The sequence below is a fragment of the Halichoerus grypus genome, chromosome 12 (genome assembly GCF_964656455.1).
Source record: "Halichoerus grypus chromosome 12, mHalGry1.hap1.1, whole genome shotgun sequence".
Lineage (NCBI taxonomy): Eukaryota > Metazoa > Chordata > Mammalia > Carnivora > Phocidae > Halichoerus > Halichoerus grypus.
Genome location: NC_135723.1, coordinates 52,685,745 through 52,712,597, shown reverse-complemented (window position 1 = coordinate 52,712,597; position 26,853 = coordinate 52,685,745). Strand labels below are relative to the sequence as shown.

General features: G+C 38.4%; 1 protein-coding gene across 1 annotated transcript in view; it reads left to right on the top strand.

Annotated features, from left to right (window-relative positions):
* MACC1 (MET transcriptional regulator MACC1) overlaps positions 1-8,844 on the top strand; it is a 59,744-nt gene extending 50,900 nt beyond the window's left edge. Inside the window, exon 5 of the mRNA XM_036113150.2 lies at positions 5,269-8,844. Coding sequence (XP_035969043.1) covers positions 5,269-5,481 — 213 coding nt within the window. The 3' untranslated portion in view covers positions 5,482-8,844. The remainder of the gene's footprint in view (positions 1-5,268) is intronic.
* Positions 8,845-26,853: the final 18,009 nt, after the last annotated feature.

Genomic DNA, 26,853 nt, shown 5'->3' with positions numbered 1-26,853 from the left:
TGTGTCAAATAATTGTGACAGAGATGAGAAAGCTGAGAGAATTTGTTTTGTGATTAAGAATAATTCCACAAAAACAAACTCTCAGGAGCATGCCCTCCTTTTGATTTGTCTAAGCATCAGTGCAGGGATTCTACGCATCATTCCTTAAAGCATAACACTGAACAAGAGTGGAGGAACTACTTCAGCGGAAGAACTATTTCAAACCACTGAAGAGATATAAGATAACATAAACCTGAAAGAGGTCTTAGCAGTCCACAGTCACTTCCAGCTTTTGGAGGACTTCGGTCATCCTGGAAAGAAAATTGTTTATTCTACTTATTTTATTCTTTCGGACATTTCCAGAAAAAAATGACTTCATTTTCTTTTTGATGAGTACAAAGCTGAGAATACTTTGTGGCTCTTAATGTATATTTTTGGATACAATTTCATAAAGTCTGTAGTTAAATTAATGTGTGCAAGTTTCCCCTTGTGTCTTTGCCTTCGATAGCATATGGTCACTTGCCGAGTAAGGAAGGTAGAATGACATAGAAAGAAGTGCTGAAGAAATAAAAGTGTAAATATTTAAGGACTTGAGTCAAATATCATATAGCTATGCCACAAAGGACAGCAACTGATTATTTATTGCACTGATTATTGTCATGCTTTGTAAGTCATGGTGTAAAAACTCCTAAGATTGGTGATTGGAACCTCTCCATGTGGTGCCACTGAACATCGAGTTGGGAGGCTATGTGAACAACAGGCTCTGAGAAGCTGCTGTGAGCTGAATGTCCTTTTTGGGATGCTATCAGCCCTTGACTTTTGCACCATGAAGTACCTACCCTGCTTAATTTTCTATTCTTCTGATACCAGGTTCTCTCCATCTTTTTATTGCTTCTATTTCTTTTTTTTTTTTTAAAGATTTTATTTATTTATTTGACAGAGACACACAGCGAGAGAGGGAACACAAGCAGGGGGAGTGGGAGAGGGAGAAGCAGGCTTCCCACAGAGCAGGGAGCCCGATGTGGGGCTCGATCCCAGGACCCTGGGATCATGACCCGAACAGAAGGCAGACGCTTAACGACTGAGCCACCCAGGCACCCCTTCTATTTCTTATTTGTGATCCCTAACTGTAGACTTAATTAAGGATTAAGTTTTCCATTCCTTCATTTTCTTCCCTGGCATTTTCCTCCACTCTCATGCTTTCATCATCACTTTAGCATGAGTGATGCTAAACTCTTGGCTGCTCCCTGGAGGTCATATCTCTATCCCAATGTCTTACTGGAGCTAGAGATACTCCCTCCTTTACCTCATATGCAGTAGGGTTAAAGCTAGATTCCTTATATTTCTTTTTTTTTGTTATGTTAATCACCATACATTACATCATTAGTTTTTGATGTAGTGTTCCATGATTCATTGTTTGCATATAACACCCAGTGCTCCATTCAGTACGTGCCCTCTTTAATACCCATCACCAGGCTAACCCATCCCCCCACCCCTCTCCCCTCTAGAACCCTCAGTTTGTTTCTCAGAGTCCATTGTCTCTCATGGTTCGTCTCCCCCTCTGATTTCCCCCCCTTCATTTTTCCCTTCCTACTATCTTCTTTTTTTTTTTTTTTAACATATAATGTATTATTTGTTTCAGAGGTACAGGTCTGTGATTCAACAGTCTTACACAATTCACAGCACTCACCATAGCACATACCCTCCCCAATGTCTATCACCCAGCCACCCCATCCCTCCCACCCCCCACCACTCCAGCAACCCTCAGTTTGTTTCCTGAGAGTAAGAATTCGTCATATCAGTGAGATCATATGATACATACTTTCTCTGATTGACTTATTTCGCTCAGCATACCTCCTTATATTTCTCTCATCCCCAAATTACCCATTCATATCCTATTAAAAATATTAAGTGCCAACTATATGCCAGACACGTTAGGAGGTGCTTTGGACACAAACCTGGACATTATTATCTATATTTTATAGAGTGCAAAATACAAAGCTCAGATACTTTGATTAATTTACTCAAAGTGACCCATCCAACAGGGAATGTAACTCAGAGGTCAACCCAAAACTCATCTTTCTTTCTATTATACCATAATGCTTCTCAGTCAATGGAACTATCATTTTTTATTACACTAAATGAAAATATCAAAGTAAGTTTTTGAGTTTTTCTTAACTGTTAGTAGTAACCAAATCCTGTCTAATCATACACTGGGCCAGGTTTGTGCAAGTATCTATCTCCCTCCTATGCTAAGAGCTTCTTTTTTTTAAATGGTTGGTGTTTTATTTTTTCTTTTTTTTAAGATTTTATTTATTTATTTGACAGAGAGAGAGACAGTGTGACAGGGAACAGAAGCAGGGGGAGTGGGGGAGGGAGAAGCAGACTCCCCGCTGAGCAGGGAACCCGATGCGGGGCTCCATCCCAGGACCCCGGGATCATGACCTGAGCCGAAGGCAGATGCTTAACGACTGAGCCACTGAGGCGCCCCGGCTAAGAGCTTCTAAAAGCAAGCCATGCCATATTCATCATTTTATTCTTTTCTGTAACAAAATTCTTTGTAGTGGTAGCTGCTCAAAAATTCTTTAAGAAGCAAAATAGTGAATTAATGAACAATGTATTTTGAATATATTCATTGTATTTGTGCTACAATAGTGTTTCTCTGTCGTCTCTATTGAGAGCCACGAATGATGTTTTATATAGCAGATCAGATTTTGCACTGAAGGAATATTCAGGTTTAGTTTGCTGCAAAGAGAAGCAAAAATGGAATGCAATATATACTCATTTTAGTATAAATCATGACGTTTACCATGGCCCTAGTGTTTTCAGCCCAGAGCTATTGTACCCATTTCTGTGTAGCTTATGGATTCGACTCCAGAGGATCCCCAATGAGTTTAAAGCAGTATCTCTCCTTGCTTTTCTGACTAACAGTTGTCCTGGGGCATCCTTTTACACTTTCAGATGTCTTAATTAGGGTCCAGGCTCAGAAATCTCTCCAAATTTCTCTGAATTGAAAGAGCTGACTGAAATGTTCTCTCAGTAAAAATTGCCATATGTGAGAGTGTTAGATGGCCCTCTGCATAAGGGAGTAGATAAATGTATCATTAGACTTCTTCTGAATCTGTAGTTTCCAATTCCTGTATCACCTGGGTGTATTTCCTGCTTCAGACAGTATCCAGAGGCTGCTGCATGATTGAACATGCCTCAGGGCTTTTCTATACACAGCAGTCCCCTGTGCTGCGGCAAGATATGCAATGCAGAGTTTTTCTACCAGGAAGGGCAGGGCAGCCATTTTGGCTGCCTGTCTGAAGTTACTCTGACTCTGCACACAGAATAGTGAATGACCTGAGAATTACCCACTGCAATTCTTTAAGAGACATCTGTTTTCTTGTGATATATGCCATCATCTTGGTACCGAAATGTTCCCAGTTGCTCTTTATCATAAAATATCTTCAAATACATCTTTTTATCATTCACTTACTAAGGGATTTAGCATAAAATCTTAGAAGACTTTGGCTATAAACATCATTATTTTAAACAACATATGACAAGTTGAAAAATAATGTGCCAACTAGTTGAGCATCAGGGCATTTTAAATGAATGCAACATAGAAGACAGGTCTCAAAGCTTTTACAGAGGATTAGTATATACTCACTACAAAATAATCTGCTCGTTTAGTGCGTCTTTGCATCTGAGCAGTGACAGGCAAGATTGAATCTCGGTTAATATGCCTCAACTCATCTTCCATTGCGGAGGTATTAGTGGTGACCAGCAATTGGGAGGTTTGGTTTCAAAGTGAGTATTCAGAAAAATAGATGAGAGAACACCTCATTCACAGTCTATCAGTGATGGAAGAGACAGTTCTTTATAAGCCCGGTTGGACAGGGTAAAGCTTACATACAAAAATCTGGGACCATTTGGGACGATGCATCATGACCACCTGGACATGGTATAACTTTGATAATTATTTTCTACTCAGTACCTTGCAGAATCAAGCTTCATTAAGAGAGATGAAGATATGAGTGTTTGTGGGTTTCTCAGGAATGCCAATTTGGACATATAACATCAAACTGTCTTTTGAGTTCAATGCCTAGCCTTTTATGTAGATTGAATTGAAACACAATGAAACTCCTTATTTAGGTCTTTCATCCTTTTAATTTCAATTGTAGAGTATTTGAGGCTATCAAAGCAGGGTAAAAAATTATATCCCAAGGCCCTACTTCATGTGATATTACTGTTAATGGAGGCTCTATTTTAAGAGGGCAACTCTGCATAATATTGAGCTCACAGTCTGTGTTCCTGCATTTTGCAAGTGATAAAATCACAAATGAATGAGTTTAGTGAACCCAAATAAGTAGCAGGTAATAAAGCTTATATTCCAAATATTCCAATTATAAGTGCATGGTTGATTTTGTTGTTTTCTTAGAGAAAATTTATTTTAAGCTGGTTGTGTTTCTGTGTGTGTGTGTGTGTGTGTGTGTGTGTATGTATGTGTGTGTGTATTCTGCAGTTTGTCTTATTTGTTCAGCCTTTGTCTTTATTCTCCTTGAGCCTGGTTTCCTTGGTTACCATTACATACATGCTTGAACATGAAGTTCCTCTTTGACGTACATTTATTTCTATGGAAACAATGATGTCATTGGCATGGGTAGGTGCTCAGGGAAAGCATAATGAAGAATTGAATATTGATCTTTCTTTTTGGTCATAAAGTGATTCATTAAATTATTTTTTTTAATTAGTGAACTGTATTTTTGCTTTCCTTTTGACTTGATCATGAAGGTACATTTTTCCTTGTTTATAGACTTGCTCAAATAAAATGACTTACTTAAAGAATTAAATACACTATATAGCTCCTTCTGATATGGGGTGTCATAAAGCTCACCGCAGATACTAGTACAATAAAAGAGTCATTACTTTTACCTTAAAAGTCTCTCAGAGGGTGAGATGTTTATCTCGGTAACATCTCAATATCATCAAAAAATTGTGCAAGGAATTTTATATTCAGATCAAGGCAATAAACAATGTTTAGATGATGGATCAAGAAAAAAAAGAGGCCCTACTTGTAGACATTATTTTAAAAACCTCTAGGTTTAGAAACACAGGGATATAAGAGGGAAATGATAGTTATTAAAACATGTTTTTCATGACATTAAGTAAATCCACACATAATTGGTATTCCATTTTGTTTTATGTCTTAAGAGGCTTTTAAAACTTCTTTTTTTTAAAGCATCTATTTTCTTCTCTCTTTTACTTCCACACTACTCCAGTCTAATTTTTTTTTCTTTATAGATGATGTGGAAACCTGCCTATGATTTTCTCTATTCTTGGGGTGCTCACTATGGAAACAGCTATAGAGACGTGTTACAAGACCTTCAATCAGCTTTGGACAGAATGAAAAACCCTGTGACCAAACAGTGGCGAGACTTAACTGGAGCTTTAATACTAATACATTCCTTAGAGTTTTTGAGAGCAACTGCATTCTCTACTTCTGAAGAAGTATAAAAATGAAGGGTATGTTCTAGGGAGGAAGGGAGAATGGTAGGGGGATGTGTGTGTGTGTGTGTGTGTGTGTGTGTGTGTGTGAAAAGAATCTCAGAAAAGTCTTACTTATTTTTTTCAAGTTCGAAAAAGTTTTTTTTTTTCCTGGTGAAAGCACAACCTAACACAAAATCCAAGGATAGGTTCTATAATCAAACATGTCTTTTTATATATGTTTCAAATGCAAACATTAAGCTGTTTTGTTGTTGAGAAAGGAAAATAAAACCCTCTGTCCCTTTCAAAGTTATTTTTAATTTCTTTAAGTTAAAACAAGTGACTGTTAGCATAATTACATCACACAGATACTCAGATAAACTAGAGGTTCCAGGGTGAACACTGGAGTTTTACCAGTAGGCGGGTTGAGAGAGAGGAGAAGCAAACACATACTCTGTGGACAGGCACAGGGCTACAAGCTTTCTATATTTGATCTCTTTTATTTCTCAGTGGAGTTTTGCTAACATTCTTCCCATTTTTCATTTGAAGAGACTAAGGACTGGAAAGGACACTCAGGGCTATTTGGCAATGTGAAGTAAGTTTTCTGTCTGCAAAACCTGGTTTTATTTATTTTTCTAAAAAACATAGCACATAGCAAAAGAGTAAAAATTAAAAATGCGTATTAAGACTTATAGGGACAGGGTAGCTACTTCATTTTAAGTGAAGCTTGCTGTACTTTTCTACCATCTTTTGAAAGACTGCCAGAAGGAGATATGACTTATCATCAGAAATCCATTGTCTACAGCCATGGACTGTAGTTTTCACCACCTTCTTCCAGCATTTTGGGACAGAGCTAATCCTGCCTAACTTGGACTTTTTCTTCAGGATCATAGTGCAGAGTAGTTCTTTAACTCTCAGGGACTTTTAGTAAGAAAAATTAGTTTTTGGAAACCTTATTTATCACTGTTGAGTGTAGCAATCTTAACCACCAAAAACACTGATATCTGTGTGTGTGAATGCTCATGTAAATGTGTGGGTGTTTGTGTGTGTGTGTGTGTGTGTGTGTTTACCAGACCTCTTGATAAAGCTTTTGGAAAACAGAGACTACATAGGAATTTAGGCCAGTAAAAATGCTAACTGCTGGTAGAGTTCACAAAAAGATGGTTTGTGCTTACTCATATGTTAAATCCTTTGGCCACCTGTCAGCGTTGATGTGTTTTGGACAGTCATTCATTTATTGTCACTTAATCAAGAGATGGAGTGTACCTACTCTGTGGCAGACACATAGATGTTTGAGCTTAACAATAGAAGAAACAACATGATCCCTGACTTCAGTACTGCCCAGTGACAGAGAGAGGCAACAGTTTAAAACATTATATAGTTAAATGTAAAATTGGATCTGTAATAAGAACTGCAAGGGACAGGCTGAGATGCCAAGGGATAGAGATATGGAGGGCCATCACAGGAATCCGAAGGATCAGGCATGTTTGCCCTGGGAAAGAAATGATGAGTCCGAAGGAGAATCAGGCATTGCTTCTAGTCTGGAAGGGTAGAAGAGGTAGGTCCTCAATGCACTGAAGCCCTCGGGCAGAAGGGGGGCTTAAGAGATGCAGGGAGTCAGTGGGACAGGCGTGAAGGAAGGAAAGACATGCCCTCAAAGGTAGTATGATGAGCTGAATAAGGATTTTGTTCAGGGATCTTGAATAAAACATGTCCATTTGGCTAAAAAGTAAAATCAGAATCTTTTTAGAGCTTTTAATACACCCACCCTGGGGTATTTGTTATGCTGGCAAAGGTAATTTGATTTAGGTTTAAGAACAATCTTAAAGGCTTTCAATATTTATATTTGATAATATGAGAACATAGCCTGCCCAGGGAATTATGTACACACATTCAAGGACAGAATTTATTTTAGTTGAAAATAAATTCAGAGAGAGAGGAAAAAAAAAAAAAACCAGTGTGTAAGTTCAGGACACAATCATTTTTAGTGGTGATTTTGCTTTCTTTAGAACATTCTTGGACTCTTATTAACATGTCAGCAAACCAGAGAATTTCGGGAAGAGATAGTACAGAATTAATAACTGGGTTTTTCCAGGCTCCAAGATCTGAGAAGACAGAGATCCTGTTAGCTGATTAGGGTAGTAAGATTAAACAAATCACTTCAGGTTTATATCGCATCATGTGTTGTGACTGTGGCTGGGAAGTTTAAAAAGAGTTTAAAAAATGAAAAACATGAGGTCCAACTTAAGGATGAAGCAATGGCTTAAATATTAATATATACAAAGATATCTTATAGTCTTGTAACAAATCCTTCCAGAGGAATTTTAAACCCATGTCCAAACATTCTGTTCTTATAAATATATTCTAATATTTTTATAAATCATTTCTACTTTTCTGAATTTTATATTTTTCTTCCTATAATGGATTTCATAATCAGAAAAGATTAACTCAGTAATCACAGATTGCCTTTAATATTTGGCAGCAAATCAAGGGAATTAATAAGGCACTTAAATCCCAGCCTTGACATCATTAAAAGCATCAAGAGCCATTAATCTAAAGCTTCTTTAAGCATTTCGGAAGTGGAAATATCATAGATAGTTCTTTCAGTACCTCAGGCTTTTCCTCTAATGATGCATTAGGTCGAGATTTTAGTTCAGTGCTCGCTTGCCGTGTAACAATTTTTCTATGTAAGCCACAGACCCTCCACTTCCTCTGTTAAAGCCCTTCTATGAAGGCCAATTAAGGAGGTGCACGCAAGAGCAGATAATTAACTGTTCATACCCATAATGGATACAGCACACTTTCATGTCCTGTAATGTAGAAAATACCACGTGAAGTTTTGACCTTGAGGATGACTAGACTTCTGGAAGGAGCAGCATGTACTACATGAATGGATGGCACTGGTCTAAGAAATGTCACTGCCAATAAACAGGTTTGAATGTGTGCTATGGAAATAGAATAGAAGGAAAAGGAAATACCATCAAGTACATTCAAATCATACTATGCTATAATTAGAAGGTTCAGAACTTGAATTTTCATACAATGCTGCTGTAAATTATATTTTCTGTAATTTTTTAATGTCTAAGGAATATTTGAAGCAATATAAAGAAAAAGGAGAATAATGAAAAATTATGTGCCTAGAGGCTTTTCTAATTAAAATAGATATTTTTTCTTCTGATTCCCACATAATTTTCCCTCTTCTATATGAAGTTGTTTCCCATGTACTGCTGTGTAACTTAGTGAAGTTCCAAAGATCTTATATTAGCATTATGCTAGGTACAGTTAACCCAAAGGCATTCTTCAGAATAAAATAATTGTTGAAAGTTGGTTTCTTGCATGCAGATCTATTAGTCCACAACACAAAATAAAAAGTGACTATATGCACACAGGAAACTTGAACTTGCACATATGTAGCATCTGGTGTTTATCTCATATTCAGCATCAAGATTTTACTAAATGTACAAATTTGTGGCTTCTGCATGCATTTTTCACCTTGATTTTCTCTTTATGTATATCTAGGCTTATGTAATCCAGAAGGTTTTAAACATAACAGCTTTGCAATTCTGAATAATAGTGTCAGTTCATATATGAGGGAGTGAGGATGGAGAGATCAGTACTGGATAATAATTTGCAATGCCCAAGGAGAGAATCCCAGAGCAAGCCCTGCTGTTGTAGTAGTGAATACAACAAGAATGGCTTCCTCTACAAAACAGTAGTCTAGGAGTCAAGAGCTGTGGCTTCTAATCTTTGCCTATTACTTCCTAAGGGACCTTTGACCTGTCTCCCAGCCTCCCTGGCCTTCAGTTTTCCCATCCATAAAACAAAGGGCTTGAACTAGATAACCTCGAAAGTTCCCCTTGGGTTTAAATGTCGATGAGTATTTAATGAGTAGGCTATTTCATGGTTTTTTGTTTATTTGTTTGGTACGCAGGAAGAGAATGTGAACTCAGACCAATAATTTAAATACTAATGATCTACATCAAAATACTGTCCCCTCTGTGTGAGGCATGGCACACATAGCACACACACACGAACATACTAAGCACTTTACAGCGCTTTACACGATTACTCACATAACCTAGTGAAATTGCTTTTGCAGCGTGTACTGTTTTGAATAGCTGCAAACCACCCAACTATTCAAACAGACTAGACAGTGGTGTATGAGGGTTGCTTAGAAGGGCAGCAGCAGCTTTACAAGCACGGACCCGAAGCACACTACCAGACATGCTCCAGTCTCCCTGCAACGCCTTAGACCGGGCAACCTCTCCTGCAGGGAGTCTCCAGTTTCAGTGACAGCAGAATCCCGTGGAGGGCTGGCTGGAACACAGATTGCTGGGTCCCACCCCCAAATTCCTGATTTAGCAGGTCTGTGGGGGTATCCAATAACCTGCATTTCTGGTAAGTTCCCGTGTGATGCAGATGCTGCTGGCCCAGGGACCCCACTTTGAGAACCACTGAATTACAGTTTCCTTCCTTTCTCTAGAAATAAAAGAATCTTTGTTAAGCCAGAAAACCTTGCTTTTAGATAAACAAATTTTTATGGCATTCCATCAGAGAAATCGTTTCTAAATTATTAAAAAAAAAAAACCCCAAATCACCCTATATGATACCTCCATTTATTTAAAGTGAACTTTTCACAGTGAATTAATATAAACCTTACTATTTCAAAATGATCATTTTGATTGAAAAGCTAATTGAAATAGAGAACTCGGCATCTTGTTTGAAATGTAAACACATTTGAGTAAAAATAGGTTAATAATTTCAGATTAGTAATTAATAATTTCAATGTGTTAAGTTGATTTTGCAAAATGTATGTAATGATGCCCTTGTTTCTTTTGAGAAAGCCTTGTTTTTACTGGCCCATCACTTGTTAAACTTCTTGTTGAATTAATTTTCCCTACTGGGAAAAATGTTTTTAACTAATGTGATCAATACAACCATCTATATGCCTCACTTTCCCTGTAGAATTAGAAAATGATTATAGGCACTTGTTAAATAAGGTAGCCAGATGTTCTCTTTCCAATGAGTAGTTCTACATTGAAAGGGAAGGAGACTCTGAGAAGGGTGATGAACTGGCCAAGCTCACTTAAACATTATGTATCATATCTCATCCTCTGCCATCATTTCCTTTTTGAATTGTTCTTCTTTGGGTAACTAGGAGGATCTATGACTTTTTTTTTTTTTTTTTTTTCTGTTCGTAGAGATATTTGAGACTGTCCTTTTGTGACTGGAAGCAGATTTTTAAATGTTCCTAATATTTAAGTCTACATTCGAACCCTTGGAATGTACTGGGATATTTAGCATATGCATATAAGATTAGTACTTAAAAATCAAAACTTAGTCATGATGAAGTTACTAGTTTTACTTAAACTGGTTCTGCCAAACTCAGTCTTTTAAACAGATTTTGGGATTGGCAAATTTGGTGTAGGTTGATCTTACACATATTAGGTTAAATGGCATAAGAGAATTATCTAGGGGCGCCTGGGTGGCTCAGTCGTTGAGCGTCTGCCTTCCGCTCAGGTCATGATCCCAGAGTCCTGGGATCGAGCCCCACATCGGGCTCCCTGCTCGGTGGGAAGCCTGCTTCTCCCTCTCCCACTCCCCCTGCTTGTGTCCCCCCTCTTGCTGTGTCTCTCTGTCAAATGAATAAATAAAATCTAAAAAAAAAAAAAAAAAGAATTATCTAGCAAACTCCTTCTTAGAAAAATTCATTTTGTGGGAGGAAAATACACTCTACTCCCAGGAAATATGTACTCAGTGCTCACCCAGGCACCTTACATCACAGTGGAAAGAAAGCAAAGCGAAGGGGAGATTTAGAAAAGAGTTTGATTATGGTCTAAGAAGAGACTATTCAGGGACAATGGATCTTTTTAAAACTGGAAAGTATCTCCGTTCTTTCTCCTTACCTGGTCAATAATAAGTTACAAATTAACTGCTGCTTGGTTTTCTCCAAGATAGATTTCACACTGCCTCAGATTGCTCTTTACAACGACTGAGAAAGTTCGGCTAAAGCAAACACAGCAGCCCTAGGTTAAGATTGTCCTTTAGCAGGCTATGAGGAACTGGTGTCAGAAAACCCGCTTCAAACTGGCTTAAGCACAAAGAATTTACTGTCCCCCTCATCTGAAAGCTCTAGGGTAGTTTCAGGCATTACTGGATTTGGGGCTTGAAGGATGTGATGGAATTGCTTCTTTCTCCCGTCTCTCTGCCTTTGATTACATTGGTTTCATCCGTGGGCTCCACAAAAGCAGCACAGCCGCTCTGGGCTATCCTCTCAGCGCTCAGGTTAGTGCAGCACCTCCCGCCGAACAACTGCCATGTTCCAGAGTCTGGCTGTTTGAGCTTTGGAGTCTGTCAACTTGGCTAAACCAAACTATGTTTCCCAGAGTTCTCCACAACTGAGTATTTCTGGTTAAGGTTGGCCTCAAGTGAACTTTGTGGAATATCTGGAAGGTCACGGTAGAGCAGTAGCCACTGTGACTTGGAGGGTGGGTTTGGTTCAGGCCCCACTGTAGACCCTGACTCGGTTTGTTGGCGGGCTGGGGGTCGGGGGGCAGCTGCCTGGCCTGCGGCGCCCGTTTCCCTAGGTTCTCTTTCTTCCTTCCCCTTCGCCGAATCCGGGCCAGGTGTGGATGCCCGTCGACAGTGAGAGCACCACTTATGTGCGTTACGCTCCGCAGCAAAGTTGCCCATTTGGAGACAGGGAGAAAGCAGCATAGGCGCCAGTGTCCGACAAACACAGATTTCAATTATATCTGCTGTTCCCCAGTCCATGTCCATCTTTGCTTTCTTCCAGCCTGACCTATGACTTCAGGCTCAGCACCAAGACAGAAGGAGCCAGCCAAAACTGACCAGCTCTCACAAATGTAGAAGGTCAAATCACCATGATAAATCCTCAGTGTACATCACATGCTGATGCTTCTGCTTTTCTAAGCAAACACTGTAATAGAGAGGACAAGAGAGTATTTCCTGATAACCTCCCAAGAATGGTCCCTCTGATTGGACCAACTTAGGTGCGGTTCTCATCCCTCAGCCAATCACGGAGAGCTGTAACCAGTGGTCATTTGATTGGCCAGAACTGGTCGCAGGCTCCTCCTTTCACAATACATCCGGAGCGCCAGGTTTGGAAGTCATTGATCACCAGGTGTGATCGATATGTTTCTGGAAATGGAAGGAGATGAATGTTGAGGAGGCCAGCAGCAACTTTCAACCAAAACTGTGAGGTGAGATTAACCTCTGCACTATTTCCTGTAACAGGAAAACTTTCTCCCTCAGGTGTAATTCAAGAAGATAGTCGTCTGAGTCCTTCTTACGAGACTGGGTAACGGGCCTGCTTCTATAAACTGCTGCACTAAATCAGAGTAAATGGAATTTCACCCGCAGTAGCTATCCTCTGCATACCACTTTCTAAATTGCTGATGGCATGACAGAGCCGTCTAAAACCCCATCAAGATTACGGGTTCGCCTGACCCAGGAGGTCAAGGGGCAAATCTATTACTCCTAATTCCTCGCTCTTAAAGTAGGACCCATAACCTAATAGAATCAGCTCGCCTGCTGCCAGGAAGAAGCTGCCTGGAAGAGAGGGATAGAGGAGTTCCCAGAATGACTGATTGATAAAAATTGTAAAGTTAGGATAGAGTGGCATAACCTACCAGTGAAAAACAGCATGGCAAAATCTTTTGAATATTCTCTGAAGGCAGTTATGAAAGCACACCCAAGGTCAGTGGTATTTCTATCCTTCTCAGCCATCTGATCTTCATTCGAGAATTTTATCTCCTCTTTTGAATCCGTAGTAACTTCTAAATGCTGCCCAAGGGTAAAGTCGAACAGCAATATGAACAAGGTGAATTAGATGATTCCAAGACATCAGTGAAAAAGAGGGCCAAAGGAAAGAAATACGCTGACAAAGGTGGTGTGTTTGTTTGTTATACATACATACCAGCTTTTAAAGATATAATTCACATGATCACACAATTCACCCTGTCCATTTTTAAGAACCCATAAACATTTTTTTTCTTTATGTACAGTTCCTGTTTAAAATGTGTTCAGTTATAGTCACAGTTTGCTCTGTGTGGAGAAATTCTCTTCAGGAGGAAATGTCATATTTTTCTGTTTTTCAGGGTGGAGTGGAATACTGTGGGTTGTGGCAAAATAAGAGATTAGCAATCAAGGTTATTTGTGAGAAGACTAGGAGAGAGGACTTGATGTTACATTCCTAAAGCCATTTTTAAGAGGTTTCGCTGATAGTTTGGAAGAAAAAAAAATCTAAAACCTTCCTTTCACAGTCTTAGAGAACCTTTGTATTTCTTTCCATTTTCATTGCTGAGAAGATTACTGTGTGCTTAGGGATGAATCCAAGTTTCCATGTGAGAGCTGCAAATGCGCTGCGAGTAATTAATCCACCTGCCCTGGGTTCCTGCCTCCAGCAAGGTTCTAAATCTATCTTTAATGAGAGCTCTATTTTGACCACTCGGTATATTCTCTGTTTATCTACTGGAAAACTGTATTAATTTGCTAGCACTGCCATAACAAAGCACCACCAACTGGGTGGCTTAAACAGCAGAAATTTATTTTCTCACAATTCTGGAAGCTAGATCGAAGTTTTGGCAGCATTGGTTTCTTCTGGGACCATGAGGGAAGGACCTCTTCCAGACCTCACTCCTGGCTTAGAGATGGTTATCTTCTCCTCATGTCTTTACACGGTTTTACCTTGGTGCATGTGTCTGTGGCCCAATCTCTTCTTTTAAGGACACAAATCATGTTAGATTAAGGCCCACCCTAGTGACCCCATTTTAATTTAATTACCTATGAAAAACCTTATCACCAATACAATCACACTGTTAGGTACTGAGGGTTAGGACTTCAACATATGAATTTAGGGGGCACAGTTAGCTCATAACGAAAATGATTTGGTCAATTTTTGTTTTTTATTTACTAAAATCAACTGCTTTGTTCAAATGCATTTTTTTCTTTAAATTGTTTTTTTATTTATTAAGTTTTTTATTTTAATTCCAATATAGGTAACATACAGTGTGATATTAGTTTCAGGTGTACAATATAGTGATTTGACTATTCTATACATTACTCAGGACACATCATGATTAAATACACATAGGATAATCTTAATCCCCTTCATCTATTTCACCCACCCCCCAACCTACCTCCTCTCTAGTAACCATCAGTTTGTTCTCTAGAGTTAGGAGTCTGTTTCTTGGTTTGTCTCTCTCTCTCTTTTTTTCCATTGTTCATTTGTTTGGTTTCTTAGGTTCCACATATGAGTGAAATTGTATGGTTTTTGTCTTTCTGTGACTTATTTTGCTTAGCATTATACTGTCTGGTTCCATCTATGTTGTTGCAAATACCAGGATTTCATTCTTTTTTTATGGCTGAATATTCCATGGAATATATATATCACATCTTCTTTATCCATTCATTTGTTGTTGGACATTTGGGTTGGTTCCATAATTTGGCTTTATTATAAATAATGCTGCTATAAACATAGGGGTGCATATATCCTTTTGATTAATGTTTTTGTATTCTTTGAGTAAATATCCAGGAGTACAATTACTAGATCATAGGGTAGGTCTATTTTTAATTTTTTCAGAACCTCCATACTGTTTTCCAGGGGCTGCACCACTTTGCATTCCCACCAACAGTGCAAGAGAATTCCTTTTTCTCCACATCCTCAACAACATTTGTTGTTTCTTGTGTTTTTGATTTTAGCCATTCTGACAGGTGTGAAGTAATACCTCATTGTAGTTTGGATTTGTAGTTCCCTGATGATGAGTGATGTTGAGTGTTTTTTCATGTCTGTTGGCCATCTGAATGGCTTCTTTGGAGAAATGTCTGTTCATGTCTTCTGCCCATTTTTTAATTAGATTATTTGTTTTTTGGGTGTTGAGTTGTATAAGTTCTTTATATATTTTGGATACTAATTCTTTATCAGATATGGCATTTGCAGTCAATAGGTTGCCTTTTAGTTTTGTTGATTGTTTCCTTTGCTGTGCAGAAATTTTTATTTTGATGTAGTCCCAAAAGTTGATTTTTGCTTATATTTCTCTTGCCTTAGCAAATATATCTAGAAAAATGTCGCTAGGGCCAATGTCAGAGAAATTACTGCCTGTGTTCTCATCTAGGATTTTCATGGTTTCAGGTCTCACATTCAGGTCTTTAATCCATTTTGAGTTTATTTTTTTGTATGGTGTGAGAAAGTGGTCCAGTTTCATTCTTTTGCTTGTAGCTGTCCAATTTTCCCAACACCATTTATTGAAGAGACTTTTTTCCTGTTGCATATTCTTACCTCTTTTGTTGAATATTTCTTGACCATATAATCTTGGGTTTGTTTCTGGGCTTTATATCCTTTTTCATTGATCTAATGTCTATACTGTTTTGATTACTACAGCTTTGTAATATAACTTGAAGTCTGGATTTATGATACTTACAGTTTTGTTTTTCCTTTTCAAGATTGTCTTGGCTATTTGGGTTCTTTTATTTATTTATTTATTTATTTATTTAAATTTTTTTATTGTTATGTTAATCCCATACATTACATCATTAGTTTTAGATATAGTATTGCATGATTCATTGTTTGTGCATAACACCCAGTGCTCCATGCAGAACATGCCCTCCTCAATACCCATCACCAGGCTAACCCATCCTCCCACCCCCCTCCCCTCTAGAACCCTCAGTTTGTTTTTCAGAGTCCATTGTCTCTCATGGTTCTTCTCCCCCTCCGATTTCCCCCCCTTCATTCTTCCCCTCCTGCTACATTCTTCTTCTTCTTTTTTTCTTTCTTAACATATATTGCATTATTTGTTTCAGAGGTACAGATCTGAGATTCAACAGTCTTGCACAATTCACAGTGCTTACCAGAGCACATACCCTCCCCAGTGTCCATCACCCAGTCACCCCATCCCTCCCACCCCACCCCCCACTCCAGCAACCCTCAGTTTGTTTCCTGAGATTAAGAAGCAGAACCATAGTTAAAGAAGTGAAAACATCTGTTGATGGACATCTTGGCTCTTTCCACAGTTTGGCTATTGTGGACATTGCTGCTATAAACATCAGGGTGCACGTACCCTTTCGGGTCCCTACATTTGTATCTTTGGGGTAAATACCCAGTAGTGCAATTGCTGGATCATATGGTAGCTCTATTTTCAACTTTTTGAGGATCCTCCATACTGTTTTCCAGAGTGGCTGCACCAGCTTGCATTCTCACCAACAGTGTAGGAGGGTTCCCCTTTCTCCACATCCCCGCCAACATCTGTCATTTCCTGACTTGTTAATTTTAGCCATTCTGACTGGTGTGAGGTGGTATCTCATTGAGGTTTTGATTTGGATTTCCCTGATGCCGAGCGATGTTGAGCACTTTTTCATGTGTCTGTTGGCCATTTGGATGTCTTCTTTGGAAAAATGTCTGTTCATGTCTTCTGCCCATTTCTTGATTGGATTCTTTGTTCTTTTGGTGTTGAGTTTGATGAGTTCTTTATAGATTTTGGATACTAGCCCTTTATCTGATATGTCATTTGCAAATATCTTCTCCCATTCTGTCAGTTGTCTTTTGGTTTTGTGGACTGTTTCCTTTGCTTTGCAAAAGCTTTTTATCTTGATGAAGTCCCAATAGTTCATTTTTGCCCTTGCTTCCCTTGCCTTTGGCGATGTTTCTAGGAAGAAGTTGCTGCGGCTGAGGTCGAAGAGGTTGCTGCCTGTGTTCTCCTTTAGGATTTTGATGGACTCCTGTCTCACATTGAGGTCTTTCAATATTTGGGTTCTTTTATTGTTCTGTACAAGTTATAGGATTATTTGTTCTAGTTCTGTGAAAAATGCTGTTGGTATTTTGATAGGGATTGCATTAAATCTGTAAATTGCTTTGGACAGTATGGACATTTTAGCAATATTTATTCTTCCAATCTATGAGCATGGATTATCTTTCCATTTGTTTGTGTCATCTTCATTTTCTTCATCAGTGTTTTATAGTTTTCAGAGTATAGGTCTTTCACCTGGTTAAATTTATTCCTAAGCATTTATTATTTTTGGTGAAATTGTAAATGGGATTGTTGTCTTAATTTCTCTTTCTGTTGCCTCATTATTAGTGTATAGAAATGCAATGGATTTCTGTACATTGATTTTATATCCTGTGACTCTGCTGAATTCATTTCTCAGTTCTAATAGTTTTTTGGTGGAGTCTTCATGGTTTTCTATATATAGTGTCATGTCATTGGCAAATAGTGAGTTTACTTCTTCCTTAACAATTTGGTTGCCTTTTATTCCTTTTTCTTCTCTGATTTCTGTGGCTAGTACTTCCAGTACTATATCAAATAAAAGTGGTGAGAGTAGACATCCTTGCGTTGTTCCTAACCTTAGGGGAAAAGTTCTCAGCTTTTCCCCATTGAGTATGATGTTCACATGGGTTTTTCATATAAGGACTTTATTTGAGGTATGTTCCCTCTAAACCTACTTTGTTAAGGGTTTTTTCATGAATGGATGTTACACTTTGTCAAATGTTTTTTCTGAATCTATTAAAATGATTGTATGTTTTTTACCTTATTGACAGGATATATCACACTGATTGATTTGCAAATAAGGAACCACCCTGCATCCCAGGAATAAATCCCATTTGATCATGGTGAATGATTTTTTTTAAATATTTTGTTGGATTCAGAGTGCTAATATTATGTTGAGGATTTTTGCATCTATGCTTATCAGAGATATTTTGGTTCTCTTTTCTTGTAATGTCTTTATTTGGTTTTGGTATCAGGGTAATGCTGGCCTCACAGAATGAATTTAGACGTTTTCCTCCCTCTTCTATTTTTTGGAATAGTTTGAGAAGAATAGGTATTAAATAACTTATTTATTCATTCATTCATTCATTCATTCATTTATTGGAATTAATTCTTCTTTAAATGTTTGGTAGAATGGCCTTGAAGCCATGTGGTCCTGGATTTTTGTCTGATGGGAGTTTTTTAATTACTGATTCAGTTTCATTGCTGGTAATCAGTCTGTTTAATTTTCTATTTCTTCCTGATTAAATTTTGGGAGGTTATATGTTTCTAGTAACATCTAGGTTGTCCAAGGTTGTCCAGTAACTTCTAGGTTTCCAATTTGTTGCCATATAATTTTTCATAATATTCTCTTCTAATCCATTGTATTTCTGTGGTGTCAGTTATTATTTTTCCCCTTTTACTTCTGATTTTGTTTAATTGAGTCCTCTCTCTCTCTCTCTCACACACATTTTTTTTTATGAGTGTAGCTATCAATTTTGTTGATCTTTTCAAAGAACCAGCTCCTCTTTCATTGATCTCTTCTATTGTTTTTTTAAATTTCTGTTTCACTTATTTGTGCTCTAATATTTATTATTTCCTTTCTACTACTGGTTTTAGATTTTGTCCTTCTTTTTCTAGCTCCTTTATATGTAAGGTGAGGTTCATTTGAGATTTTTCTTGCTTCTCAAGGGCCTGTATTGCTATAAACTTCCCTCTTCGAACAGCTTTTGCTGCATCCCCAAATTTTTGGATTACTGTGTTTTCATTTTTATTTTTCTCCATGTATTTTTTTATTTCCTTGTTGATTGTTTGGTTTGCCCATTCATGGTTTAGTAGCATGTTATTTAATCTCCGTGTATTTTTGCTCTTTCCAGATTTTTTTCTGGAAAAAATTTCTGGTTTATTTGTAGTTTCATAGCACTGTAGTCAGAAAAGATGCATGGGATGACTTTGATCTTTTTGAGTTTGTGGAAACTTGTTTTGTGGACTAACATGTGATCTATTCTGGAGAATGTTACATGTGCCCTTGAGAAGAATATGTATTATGCTGTTTTTGGATTGAACATTCTGAATATATCTGTTAAATCCATCTGGTCCAATGTGTCATTCAAAGTGGTTATTTCCTTGTTGCTCTTCTGTTTGGATGATCTGTCCATTGATGTAAGTGGGATGTTAAAGTCCCCTACTATTATTGTACTGCTTTTGATTACTTCCTTTATAGTTGTTGTTAACTGATTTAGGTATTTGGATGCTCCCATGTTGAGTGTATATGTATTTACAATTGTTAGATCTTCTTGTTGGATTGACCCCTTAATAATTATATAGTGTTGTTCTGTGTCTCTTGTTACAGTCTTTGCTTAAAGTCTATTTTGTCCAATATAAGTATTGTTACTGCAACTTTCTTTTCACATCCATTTACATGATAAATTACTTCTCCATCCTTTCACTTTCAGTCTGCATGTGTTCTTAGTTCTGAAATGAGCCTCTTGTAGGCAGTATATAGATGCATCTTGTGGTTTTGTTTTTTGTTTTTTTTAATCCATTCTGTCACCCTATGTCTTTTAATTGGGGCACTTAGTCCATTTACATTCAAAGTAATTATGTATTTTTTGCCATTTTGTTACTTGTTTTAGGTTGTTTTTGTAGTTTTTCTCCATTCCTTTCTTCTCTTGCTGTCTTCTCTCACAACTAGTTAGCTTTCTTTAGTGATGTACTTGGATTCCTTTCTCTTTATTTTTTGCATATCTATTACTAGTTTTTAGATTTGTGGTTACCATTCAGTTTGTCTATAACATCTGCTGCATATAGCAGTCTGTATTAAGTTGATGGTCACTTATGTTTGAATCCCTTCTTTACTCCGCTCCTCCCCACATTTTAGGTATATGCAGGTATATTCCCTTTAACATTTCCTGTAGGGCTAGTTTAGTGGTCACGTATTCCTCTAACTTGTTTGTTCGGGAAACTATTTACCTCTCCTACTATACTGAATGATAGCCTTGCTGGATAGAGTATTCTTGACTATAGATATTTTCCTTTGAATATATCATGCCATTGCCTTTTGGCCTATGAAGTTTCTTCTAGAAAGTCAACAGATAGCCTTATTAGGTTTCCCTTGTATGTAACTGCCTTAAAAATTCTCTCTTTATCACTGCTTTTTGTCATCCTAATTTCTATGTGTCTTGGTGTGCACTTCCTTGTTTGATATTATTGGGGGATCTCTGTGCCTCTTGGATCTGGATTTCTCTTTCCTTCACCAGATTTGAGAAGTTCTCAGCTGTTATTTCTTGAAATAAATTTTCTGCCCCCTTTTCTTTTTCTTCTCCTTCTGGGATCCCTATAATGGTGAATGTTGTTATACTTGATGGTGTTGCTGAGTTCCCTAGGTGTATTCTCATTTTGCCTAATTTTTTATCTCACCTGCTCATCTTGATTACTTTCTGTTACTCTATCCTCCAGGTCACTGATTTCTTCTTCTACTGTTTCTAGTCTTCTATATATTCCATCTAGTGTATTTTTAATTTCCTTTATTGTGTTCTTCTTCTCTGATTGGTTCTTTTTTTTTTTTTTATCTCATTAAGTGTCTCATTGATGTCCTCCACTCTTTTCTCAAGTCCAGTGAGTATCTTTATGATCATTACTTTAAATTCTCTATCAGGCATAGTATTATCTCCATTTCACTTAGGTCTTTTGCTGTGCTTTTGTCCTATTCTTTCATTTGGGACATACTCCTCTGTTTCCTCATTTTGTCTAATTCTCTATGTCTGTTTGTGTGTGTTAGGAAAGACAGCTATGTCTCCTGCTCTTGAAAGTAATGGCGTTATGAAAGAGAGGTCCTGTGGTGCTCTGCCATGCAGTGTCCCCTTTCACCAGAACCTGGTGCTTTAAGGGTGTCTCCTATGTGTGTTGCATGCATCCTGCTGTTATGGCTAAGCTGCTTTTTCCTTCAGTCCAGTCATCTGCAATGGCTCTTTTTGCTTGTTGTGGGCAAAGTTTGGTCCCTGTAGTGGGCTAGTCTGGGGACTCCCTGGGCTTGAATTGAGTCAGAGCAGGCATTTGCCAGAGATCCAGTAGCACCAAACTGCAAGGTGCTTTCCCTGTATTGTACCCTGAGAAGCTTTTGTTGGTGGGTCGGGCCTGCAGTCAGACCAGTTGTCTACCTCTAGCCCATTCCTGGGACCTCCATCTGAATTGTGCATGTGGTTATCTTTCCCTCTGTCTATGGAGGAGTCACTTTGGAGTGGTGCTTCCCACTGTATGGGGCTGATTGCATACTGCCAGGCCTGTGATATCTGGCTCTGGTCAAGAGCATATTATAGAGGGCAGATCCCCTGAAGCACAGCGGGGGAGATGGGGGATGCAGCCTGACAGCAGCGCTAGCAAGCTTTGTGTGCCCCAGGTCCTCTCTGTGAGGGGCCCTGCAGTGCCAGGATTGAAGTGGCCTGTCCACCTCTGTAGAAGCACAGCACAGCAGAGTAGGGCAGCAGGGTGGCAGTGCTAACAAGCCTTGGGTGTGGCACCTCCTCTGCATGAGGGGCCCTGCAGCACCGAGACTGAGACAGACTGTCCAGAGGGGTAGATTAGAGGAAGCACAGCATGGGAAAGGAGCATGGCATGGCAGTGCTAGCGAGTTAAGTATCAAGTCCAGCAGGTGGTCGTGTGTTTATGCTGATGAGAGTGTAGGGGGCAGGGAAACGGTGCCTGTTAGTTCCTTTGTCCTGGGGGAGTTCCCCAGAGATTTCTGTCCCTCTGTGCAAGCTCTGAAATTAATAAATAACTCTCCCTCCCATATATCCCATATATGCCTTTCAAACTGCTGCTTCTATGCTGTATCTCCACAGACTGGTTTTTTGTGCTCTCTTTTTAAGGGTGGGGCCAGTTTTCTCTCACCCTCCCACTCTCCTCAAGCTGAGCCTGCTGGTCTTTTAAAATTCCGAGTTTTAAGTCCCACTAGTTGTAAGACCTCATAAAATCCAGCCTCTCTGGTTTTCAAAGCCAAATGTTATGGGGGTTTGTCTTCCCCATAGGGGCTCCCTGGTGTAGGGGTGTGTTTCTCTCCCATCTCGGCGCCCCTAGCACTCCTTCCTCCTGTGGACAGTCCCGGGAGTTTAGTTCCTGACCATGTCTCTGCCCTTCCTGCCCTCTTCCAAGTGGCCTGTTCTCTGCATTTAGTTGTGAGATTTATTCTGCCTGTCTTTGGGTCATTTTCTAGGTTATTTACACTGATGTGAGTGTTATCTACTTGTGTCTATGAGGCAAGGTGAGCTGAGGGTCCTCCTACTATGCCATCTTCCCCCAGAACCTTCTCAAATGAATTTTAAACAATCCTGTAATGAGCTTTTAAAAATTATGCTTCCTTGTTTCTCTATCACAGACAAATCATAGATGTTTGAGAAATGATTGGTGCTCCAGAGCCACAGAATGATCAGAATTGTAAAGAGATGGCAGACCCTTGACAAATAAATAAATAAATAAAAATAAATAACACTGGAAAGGTGGAACTCTTTCACTGCATTGTCTTTTTACCTCAGGCAAGATATAACATCTAAATCTGCTTATTAGAACTAATGAAAAATATTGGTCTGGATAATACATACCTGTAGAGAATTTCCCTTGGACTTTCTTTGTTGTCGCTAAAGGTTCTGAGTGCTGCAGATAAAGTACATTCTTTTGACAGGTGGGGAATATGAAGACAGTCTAAGAACAGACTGAGTGTCATGGGTGGGGACTGTGATATAAATCTGGACTCCTTTATTTATTTGTTTATTTTTTTAATGTGAACATGGAGATGCCTGGGAAAGCAAATGTCTCTTATTGCGCAAACAGAAATAATAGAAGGCTTAGATCACCCAGAAAGCACACTGAGCAAATCTGGGAAATTTGTCTTGAAGAGTGTGGTGGGTGGGGAAGAAAGACAGGATATGCTGGACTCCTGAGGGGGCCAAATAGATTATTCTGAACAGGGATTTGAGAGGAAGAAGAAAAATCTCCAACTGGGAACTGCAATTGGAGAGAGAAGGGTAAAAAAGTGTTCCCCAATTAGCATTTTTTGAGAGTCTTTCCAGTGCGGTTAGATTAAACAACCTTCTCAGTTTGCCAAGGACAGAGGGGTTTCCTGAGAGTTGGGATTTTCGTTGTTGAAACCAGGAAAGTCCCAGGCAAACTGAGACAGTTGGCTACCCCAGGTGCAAAACACTGGAAGTCACTGATAAAAAATAAAAGTGACAACTGGGAAGGATAACACTTTGAAATCGTTGCCTGGCATTTTGTACCATAACTCAAGTAATTACAGCAGTTAAACCCATGTTAATGAAGGGACATGGGCTATTTTTATAGGTGAAGGGAGTCATGAGAAGTAGCAAGAAGGTGCCCCTGACTTGGAGACAGGCTGTTTTGTGAAAAAGACAAAACTTGAAGTAAATACAAGGTGCAAAGGTGATAGGGAGAGATATTGGAAGCAAATCTTGCTAATTAAAATTTTGGCTGAGGGCCAGGCCTGATAAAACCCACACCATGCTGATGTGAAAAATCTTTTAAGTATATTTATCTGTGAGTTTATTGCTCGGTTGCCAATTTTACTGACTACAAAACACTGAATTATTAACTTAACTCAGTCAAAAGAATATGTAGTAGTCAAACCAGTTGTGACTTTACTGGCAGGTTTATGGAAAGCTTATTTGCTAAAGTGGTTATTTTGATTTATGAAGACCAGTGTTAGGTGTGTTCATCTGTACATTAAATTTAAAACATGGAGAAGATGTGAAAAGCTTTTAAATGTCCAAATGCAATTTTTGCAGAGTCTTTGGAAATGTTTCTCAGGGCTACCTAGAACATGACAGTGACTTAACACGGATGCAGTTATCAACCAACCTATCAATTAGCCTTTAAGGATCACCAGTTTGTGCTGTCTGGCATCATATGCAGGAGCAATGATCCAAATAAATTTCACTAGGAATTGAGTACTTTAATTATGGGATTCTAGTCAATGCCATGCTCCTCTAATTTTTTTTTCTTTTTCTTCCTCTTCCTCCTCACCTTCCTCCTTCTCCTCTTTCCCTCTTCTTCTTTTTTCTCATTGGCAAAATGAATGGAAGTAGGCCTATTATTCTTAAAACAATACATGAAGTAACTACTTCTGAGAGAACAATATTCATTGTTTGTCTACCATGTCTAAATCATTACACACAGCGTGAGACATAAATAAAAGAAATCTTTCTATTATTACATCATCTTCTATCTAGTGGAAGAGCTAAGCGTGTAAACAGATAATTATAAACATGGCAGAAAAAATAATTGGTCAGTGGTTGAATTCACATGTAGAAAGTCCTTGAATGAATGCTTCTTATCTTAAAGGACTTACAAAACATGCTAAACACGGAAAGTAGTGAGATCTGTTGTCATCGGTACCGCAATTCCGTCCTGTTGCTTCCCCTGTGGTTTTGTGGCAAACAGCAGACATGCTTGTGTTAACCATAAGTTGTTATTTTATATACTTGCATTTAGCTAGATTCAAAGTTCATTTGACAGTTAATTTCAACTGTTGCACGTAGTAAAAACAGTGGACTTGAAGACTTTTCTACTGTCTGGACTACCTACTTCTTAAATTCCAATTTTCCTACGTCCTGAGAATGCAGAGTAAGTACAATCGACCAGCTCTCCTGCCTTCCCAGCCCTATTTGTATATTGATAGTGTCTGTATTATTTAGGAGCAAAAAACACCTTCAAATGGAAAGTTTCTAAAATCTTACACAAGGTTCCTTATTAAATATTACCGTGACAACTACATTAATGCACTCCTTGATTCCTTAGGGGCAAAGGGCACTTGGAACACAATGTTTAAAACTCTGGGTAAATTCAGGAATCTATCAGTAAGTCCTGACTCAACAGAATTAACTCAAGTTTACGGGCAGGGCTCTTACATTAATAAAGGAGATTGTATTTCCAAAACATTCCACTGTTTAAAAAAGTTTTAGAAAAGCTACAATCCTGACTAAACAGTGCTTAAGTAGAAATAATTCTGTGACAAAGTACTTTGTACAGGAAGTAGACCTTGAGAGAGGCCTAGTTATAATCAACTGTGAAGATGTGACTTTGACAGTTGTTCCTCTGTTTAGGAAAAAAAGTAAACATTTTAATAATAAATACTTTCTGGATATTGGATAAAGTAACTGGAAAGAATCCCTGGAGCAAGAGGCTTGATGCAGCTCTCTAAAACACTCTACCAAATGAAATCGTGGACTATCAAAGCATATCTGTGAAAGGATTATCTAAAGTTATGTATTATGTAGGAATATATGTAATCATAGGATGTTCCTGGATTAATATCATGACTTCCAAAATGGTTGGATAAACTCACCGGTGAAGCAGTTTGAGTGAATATCAGTCACATTCATTTTGGGTATAATTATCAGAATCAATTGACCCAGCAAATATATAGTAACTCATTGGAAATGCAGTGCATAGGTCAGAAGATCTTACACTGAAAAGAAACCCATTGTATGATCATCCAGATTCTGTTTCAACAGCCTGAATACTGAAAAACTCTCCACTCAAAAGGCAGGACATTCTACTTTTGATCATTTCTCCTTTTATGATTAAGGTTGTCTGTGCTTAAGCACAAAGCTTACCTTTTGAACATCATAACTGAATTCGTTCATTTATTCATTCATTCATTCATCATTTAATAAATACTGATTGAGTGAAGGGGATAAAATGATAAATGAGACATATTTCCTGCTCTCATGGATCTTACAGTCAGTGGGAAAAGTCTATCCCACCAGCACTATTCTATATTTACTTCTTTCAGACATTTGAGACAATCAACATTTCCTCAACTTTAACACATTTCCTCATTAGGCTTACGTGCCCATTAGGCTACCTCATTTTAAATAAAGAAATTCCAGATTCTTCCCTGCATTTGTCACTTTTACTGTGGTTTGCCCATGCTCTTCTTCAAATATTTGCCCAGTACTAAGCCCATTCTTGGGGAGGTCTGTCCAGAGTATACTGATCTATCCAGTCATTTGTTTAGAACACTTATTTAGCACCTGTCATGTGTCAGGCAAATGTGAATATGACCATAATTTCTGTCTTCAAGAAGTTCGTGTTCTAAAAGAAATTCCAGAATGCACAAATAACTGCTCTTCTAACACAATCCCGTTAATTCTGACTGTCCTCTGCAGATAAGGAAATGGGTGTTCAGAGGCTTATGACTTAACTCTTCTTGTGTTAGATTAGGGAATTGTGGTTCCAGATCCAGGCCCAAATACAGCAAAATTCACTGAGCTAAGCCGGTAATCTGCAACTGAAGACTCGAGAAACAATGCAAACTACAAAGTAGTCACTTTCTTTATATGTAAAATGGAACATCAGCCTCTTTGGGGTTGTAGTAAGTTGTAGAAAACCAATATATCTCTAGTCAGTATTAATTTGAAAATAGAAGACTATATACACATATTTATGTTACAAGTCAAATAGCTTTACATGTTGCCATCATTATTAATTAACATTTTGTTTTTGTTTCCTCCTCTTCCTCTCAAATAATGACAGCTTCTGAGTCTGTAAACACAGCTTATCAATGGCATCTTGGATACAAATGTCCCTTCTCGGTTCTCTTAGTCTCTGTGAGTGAGAGGAGGTTTTC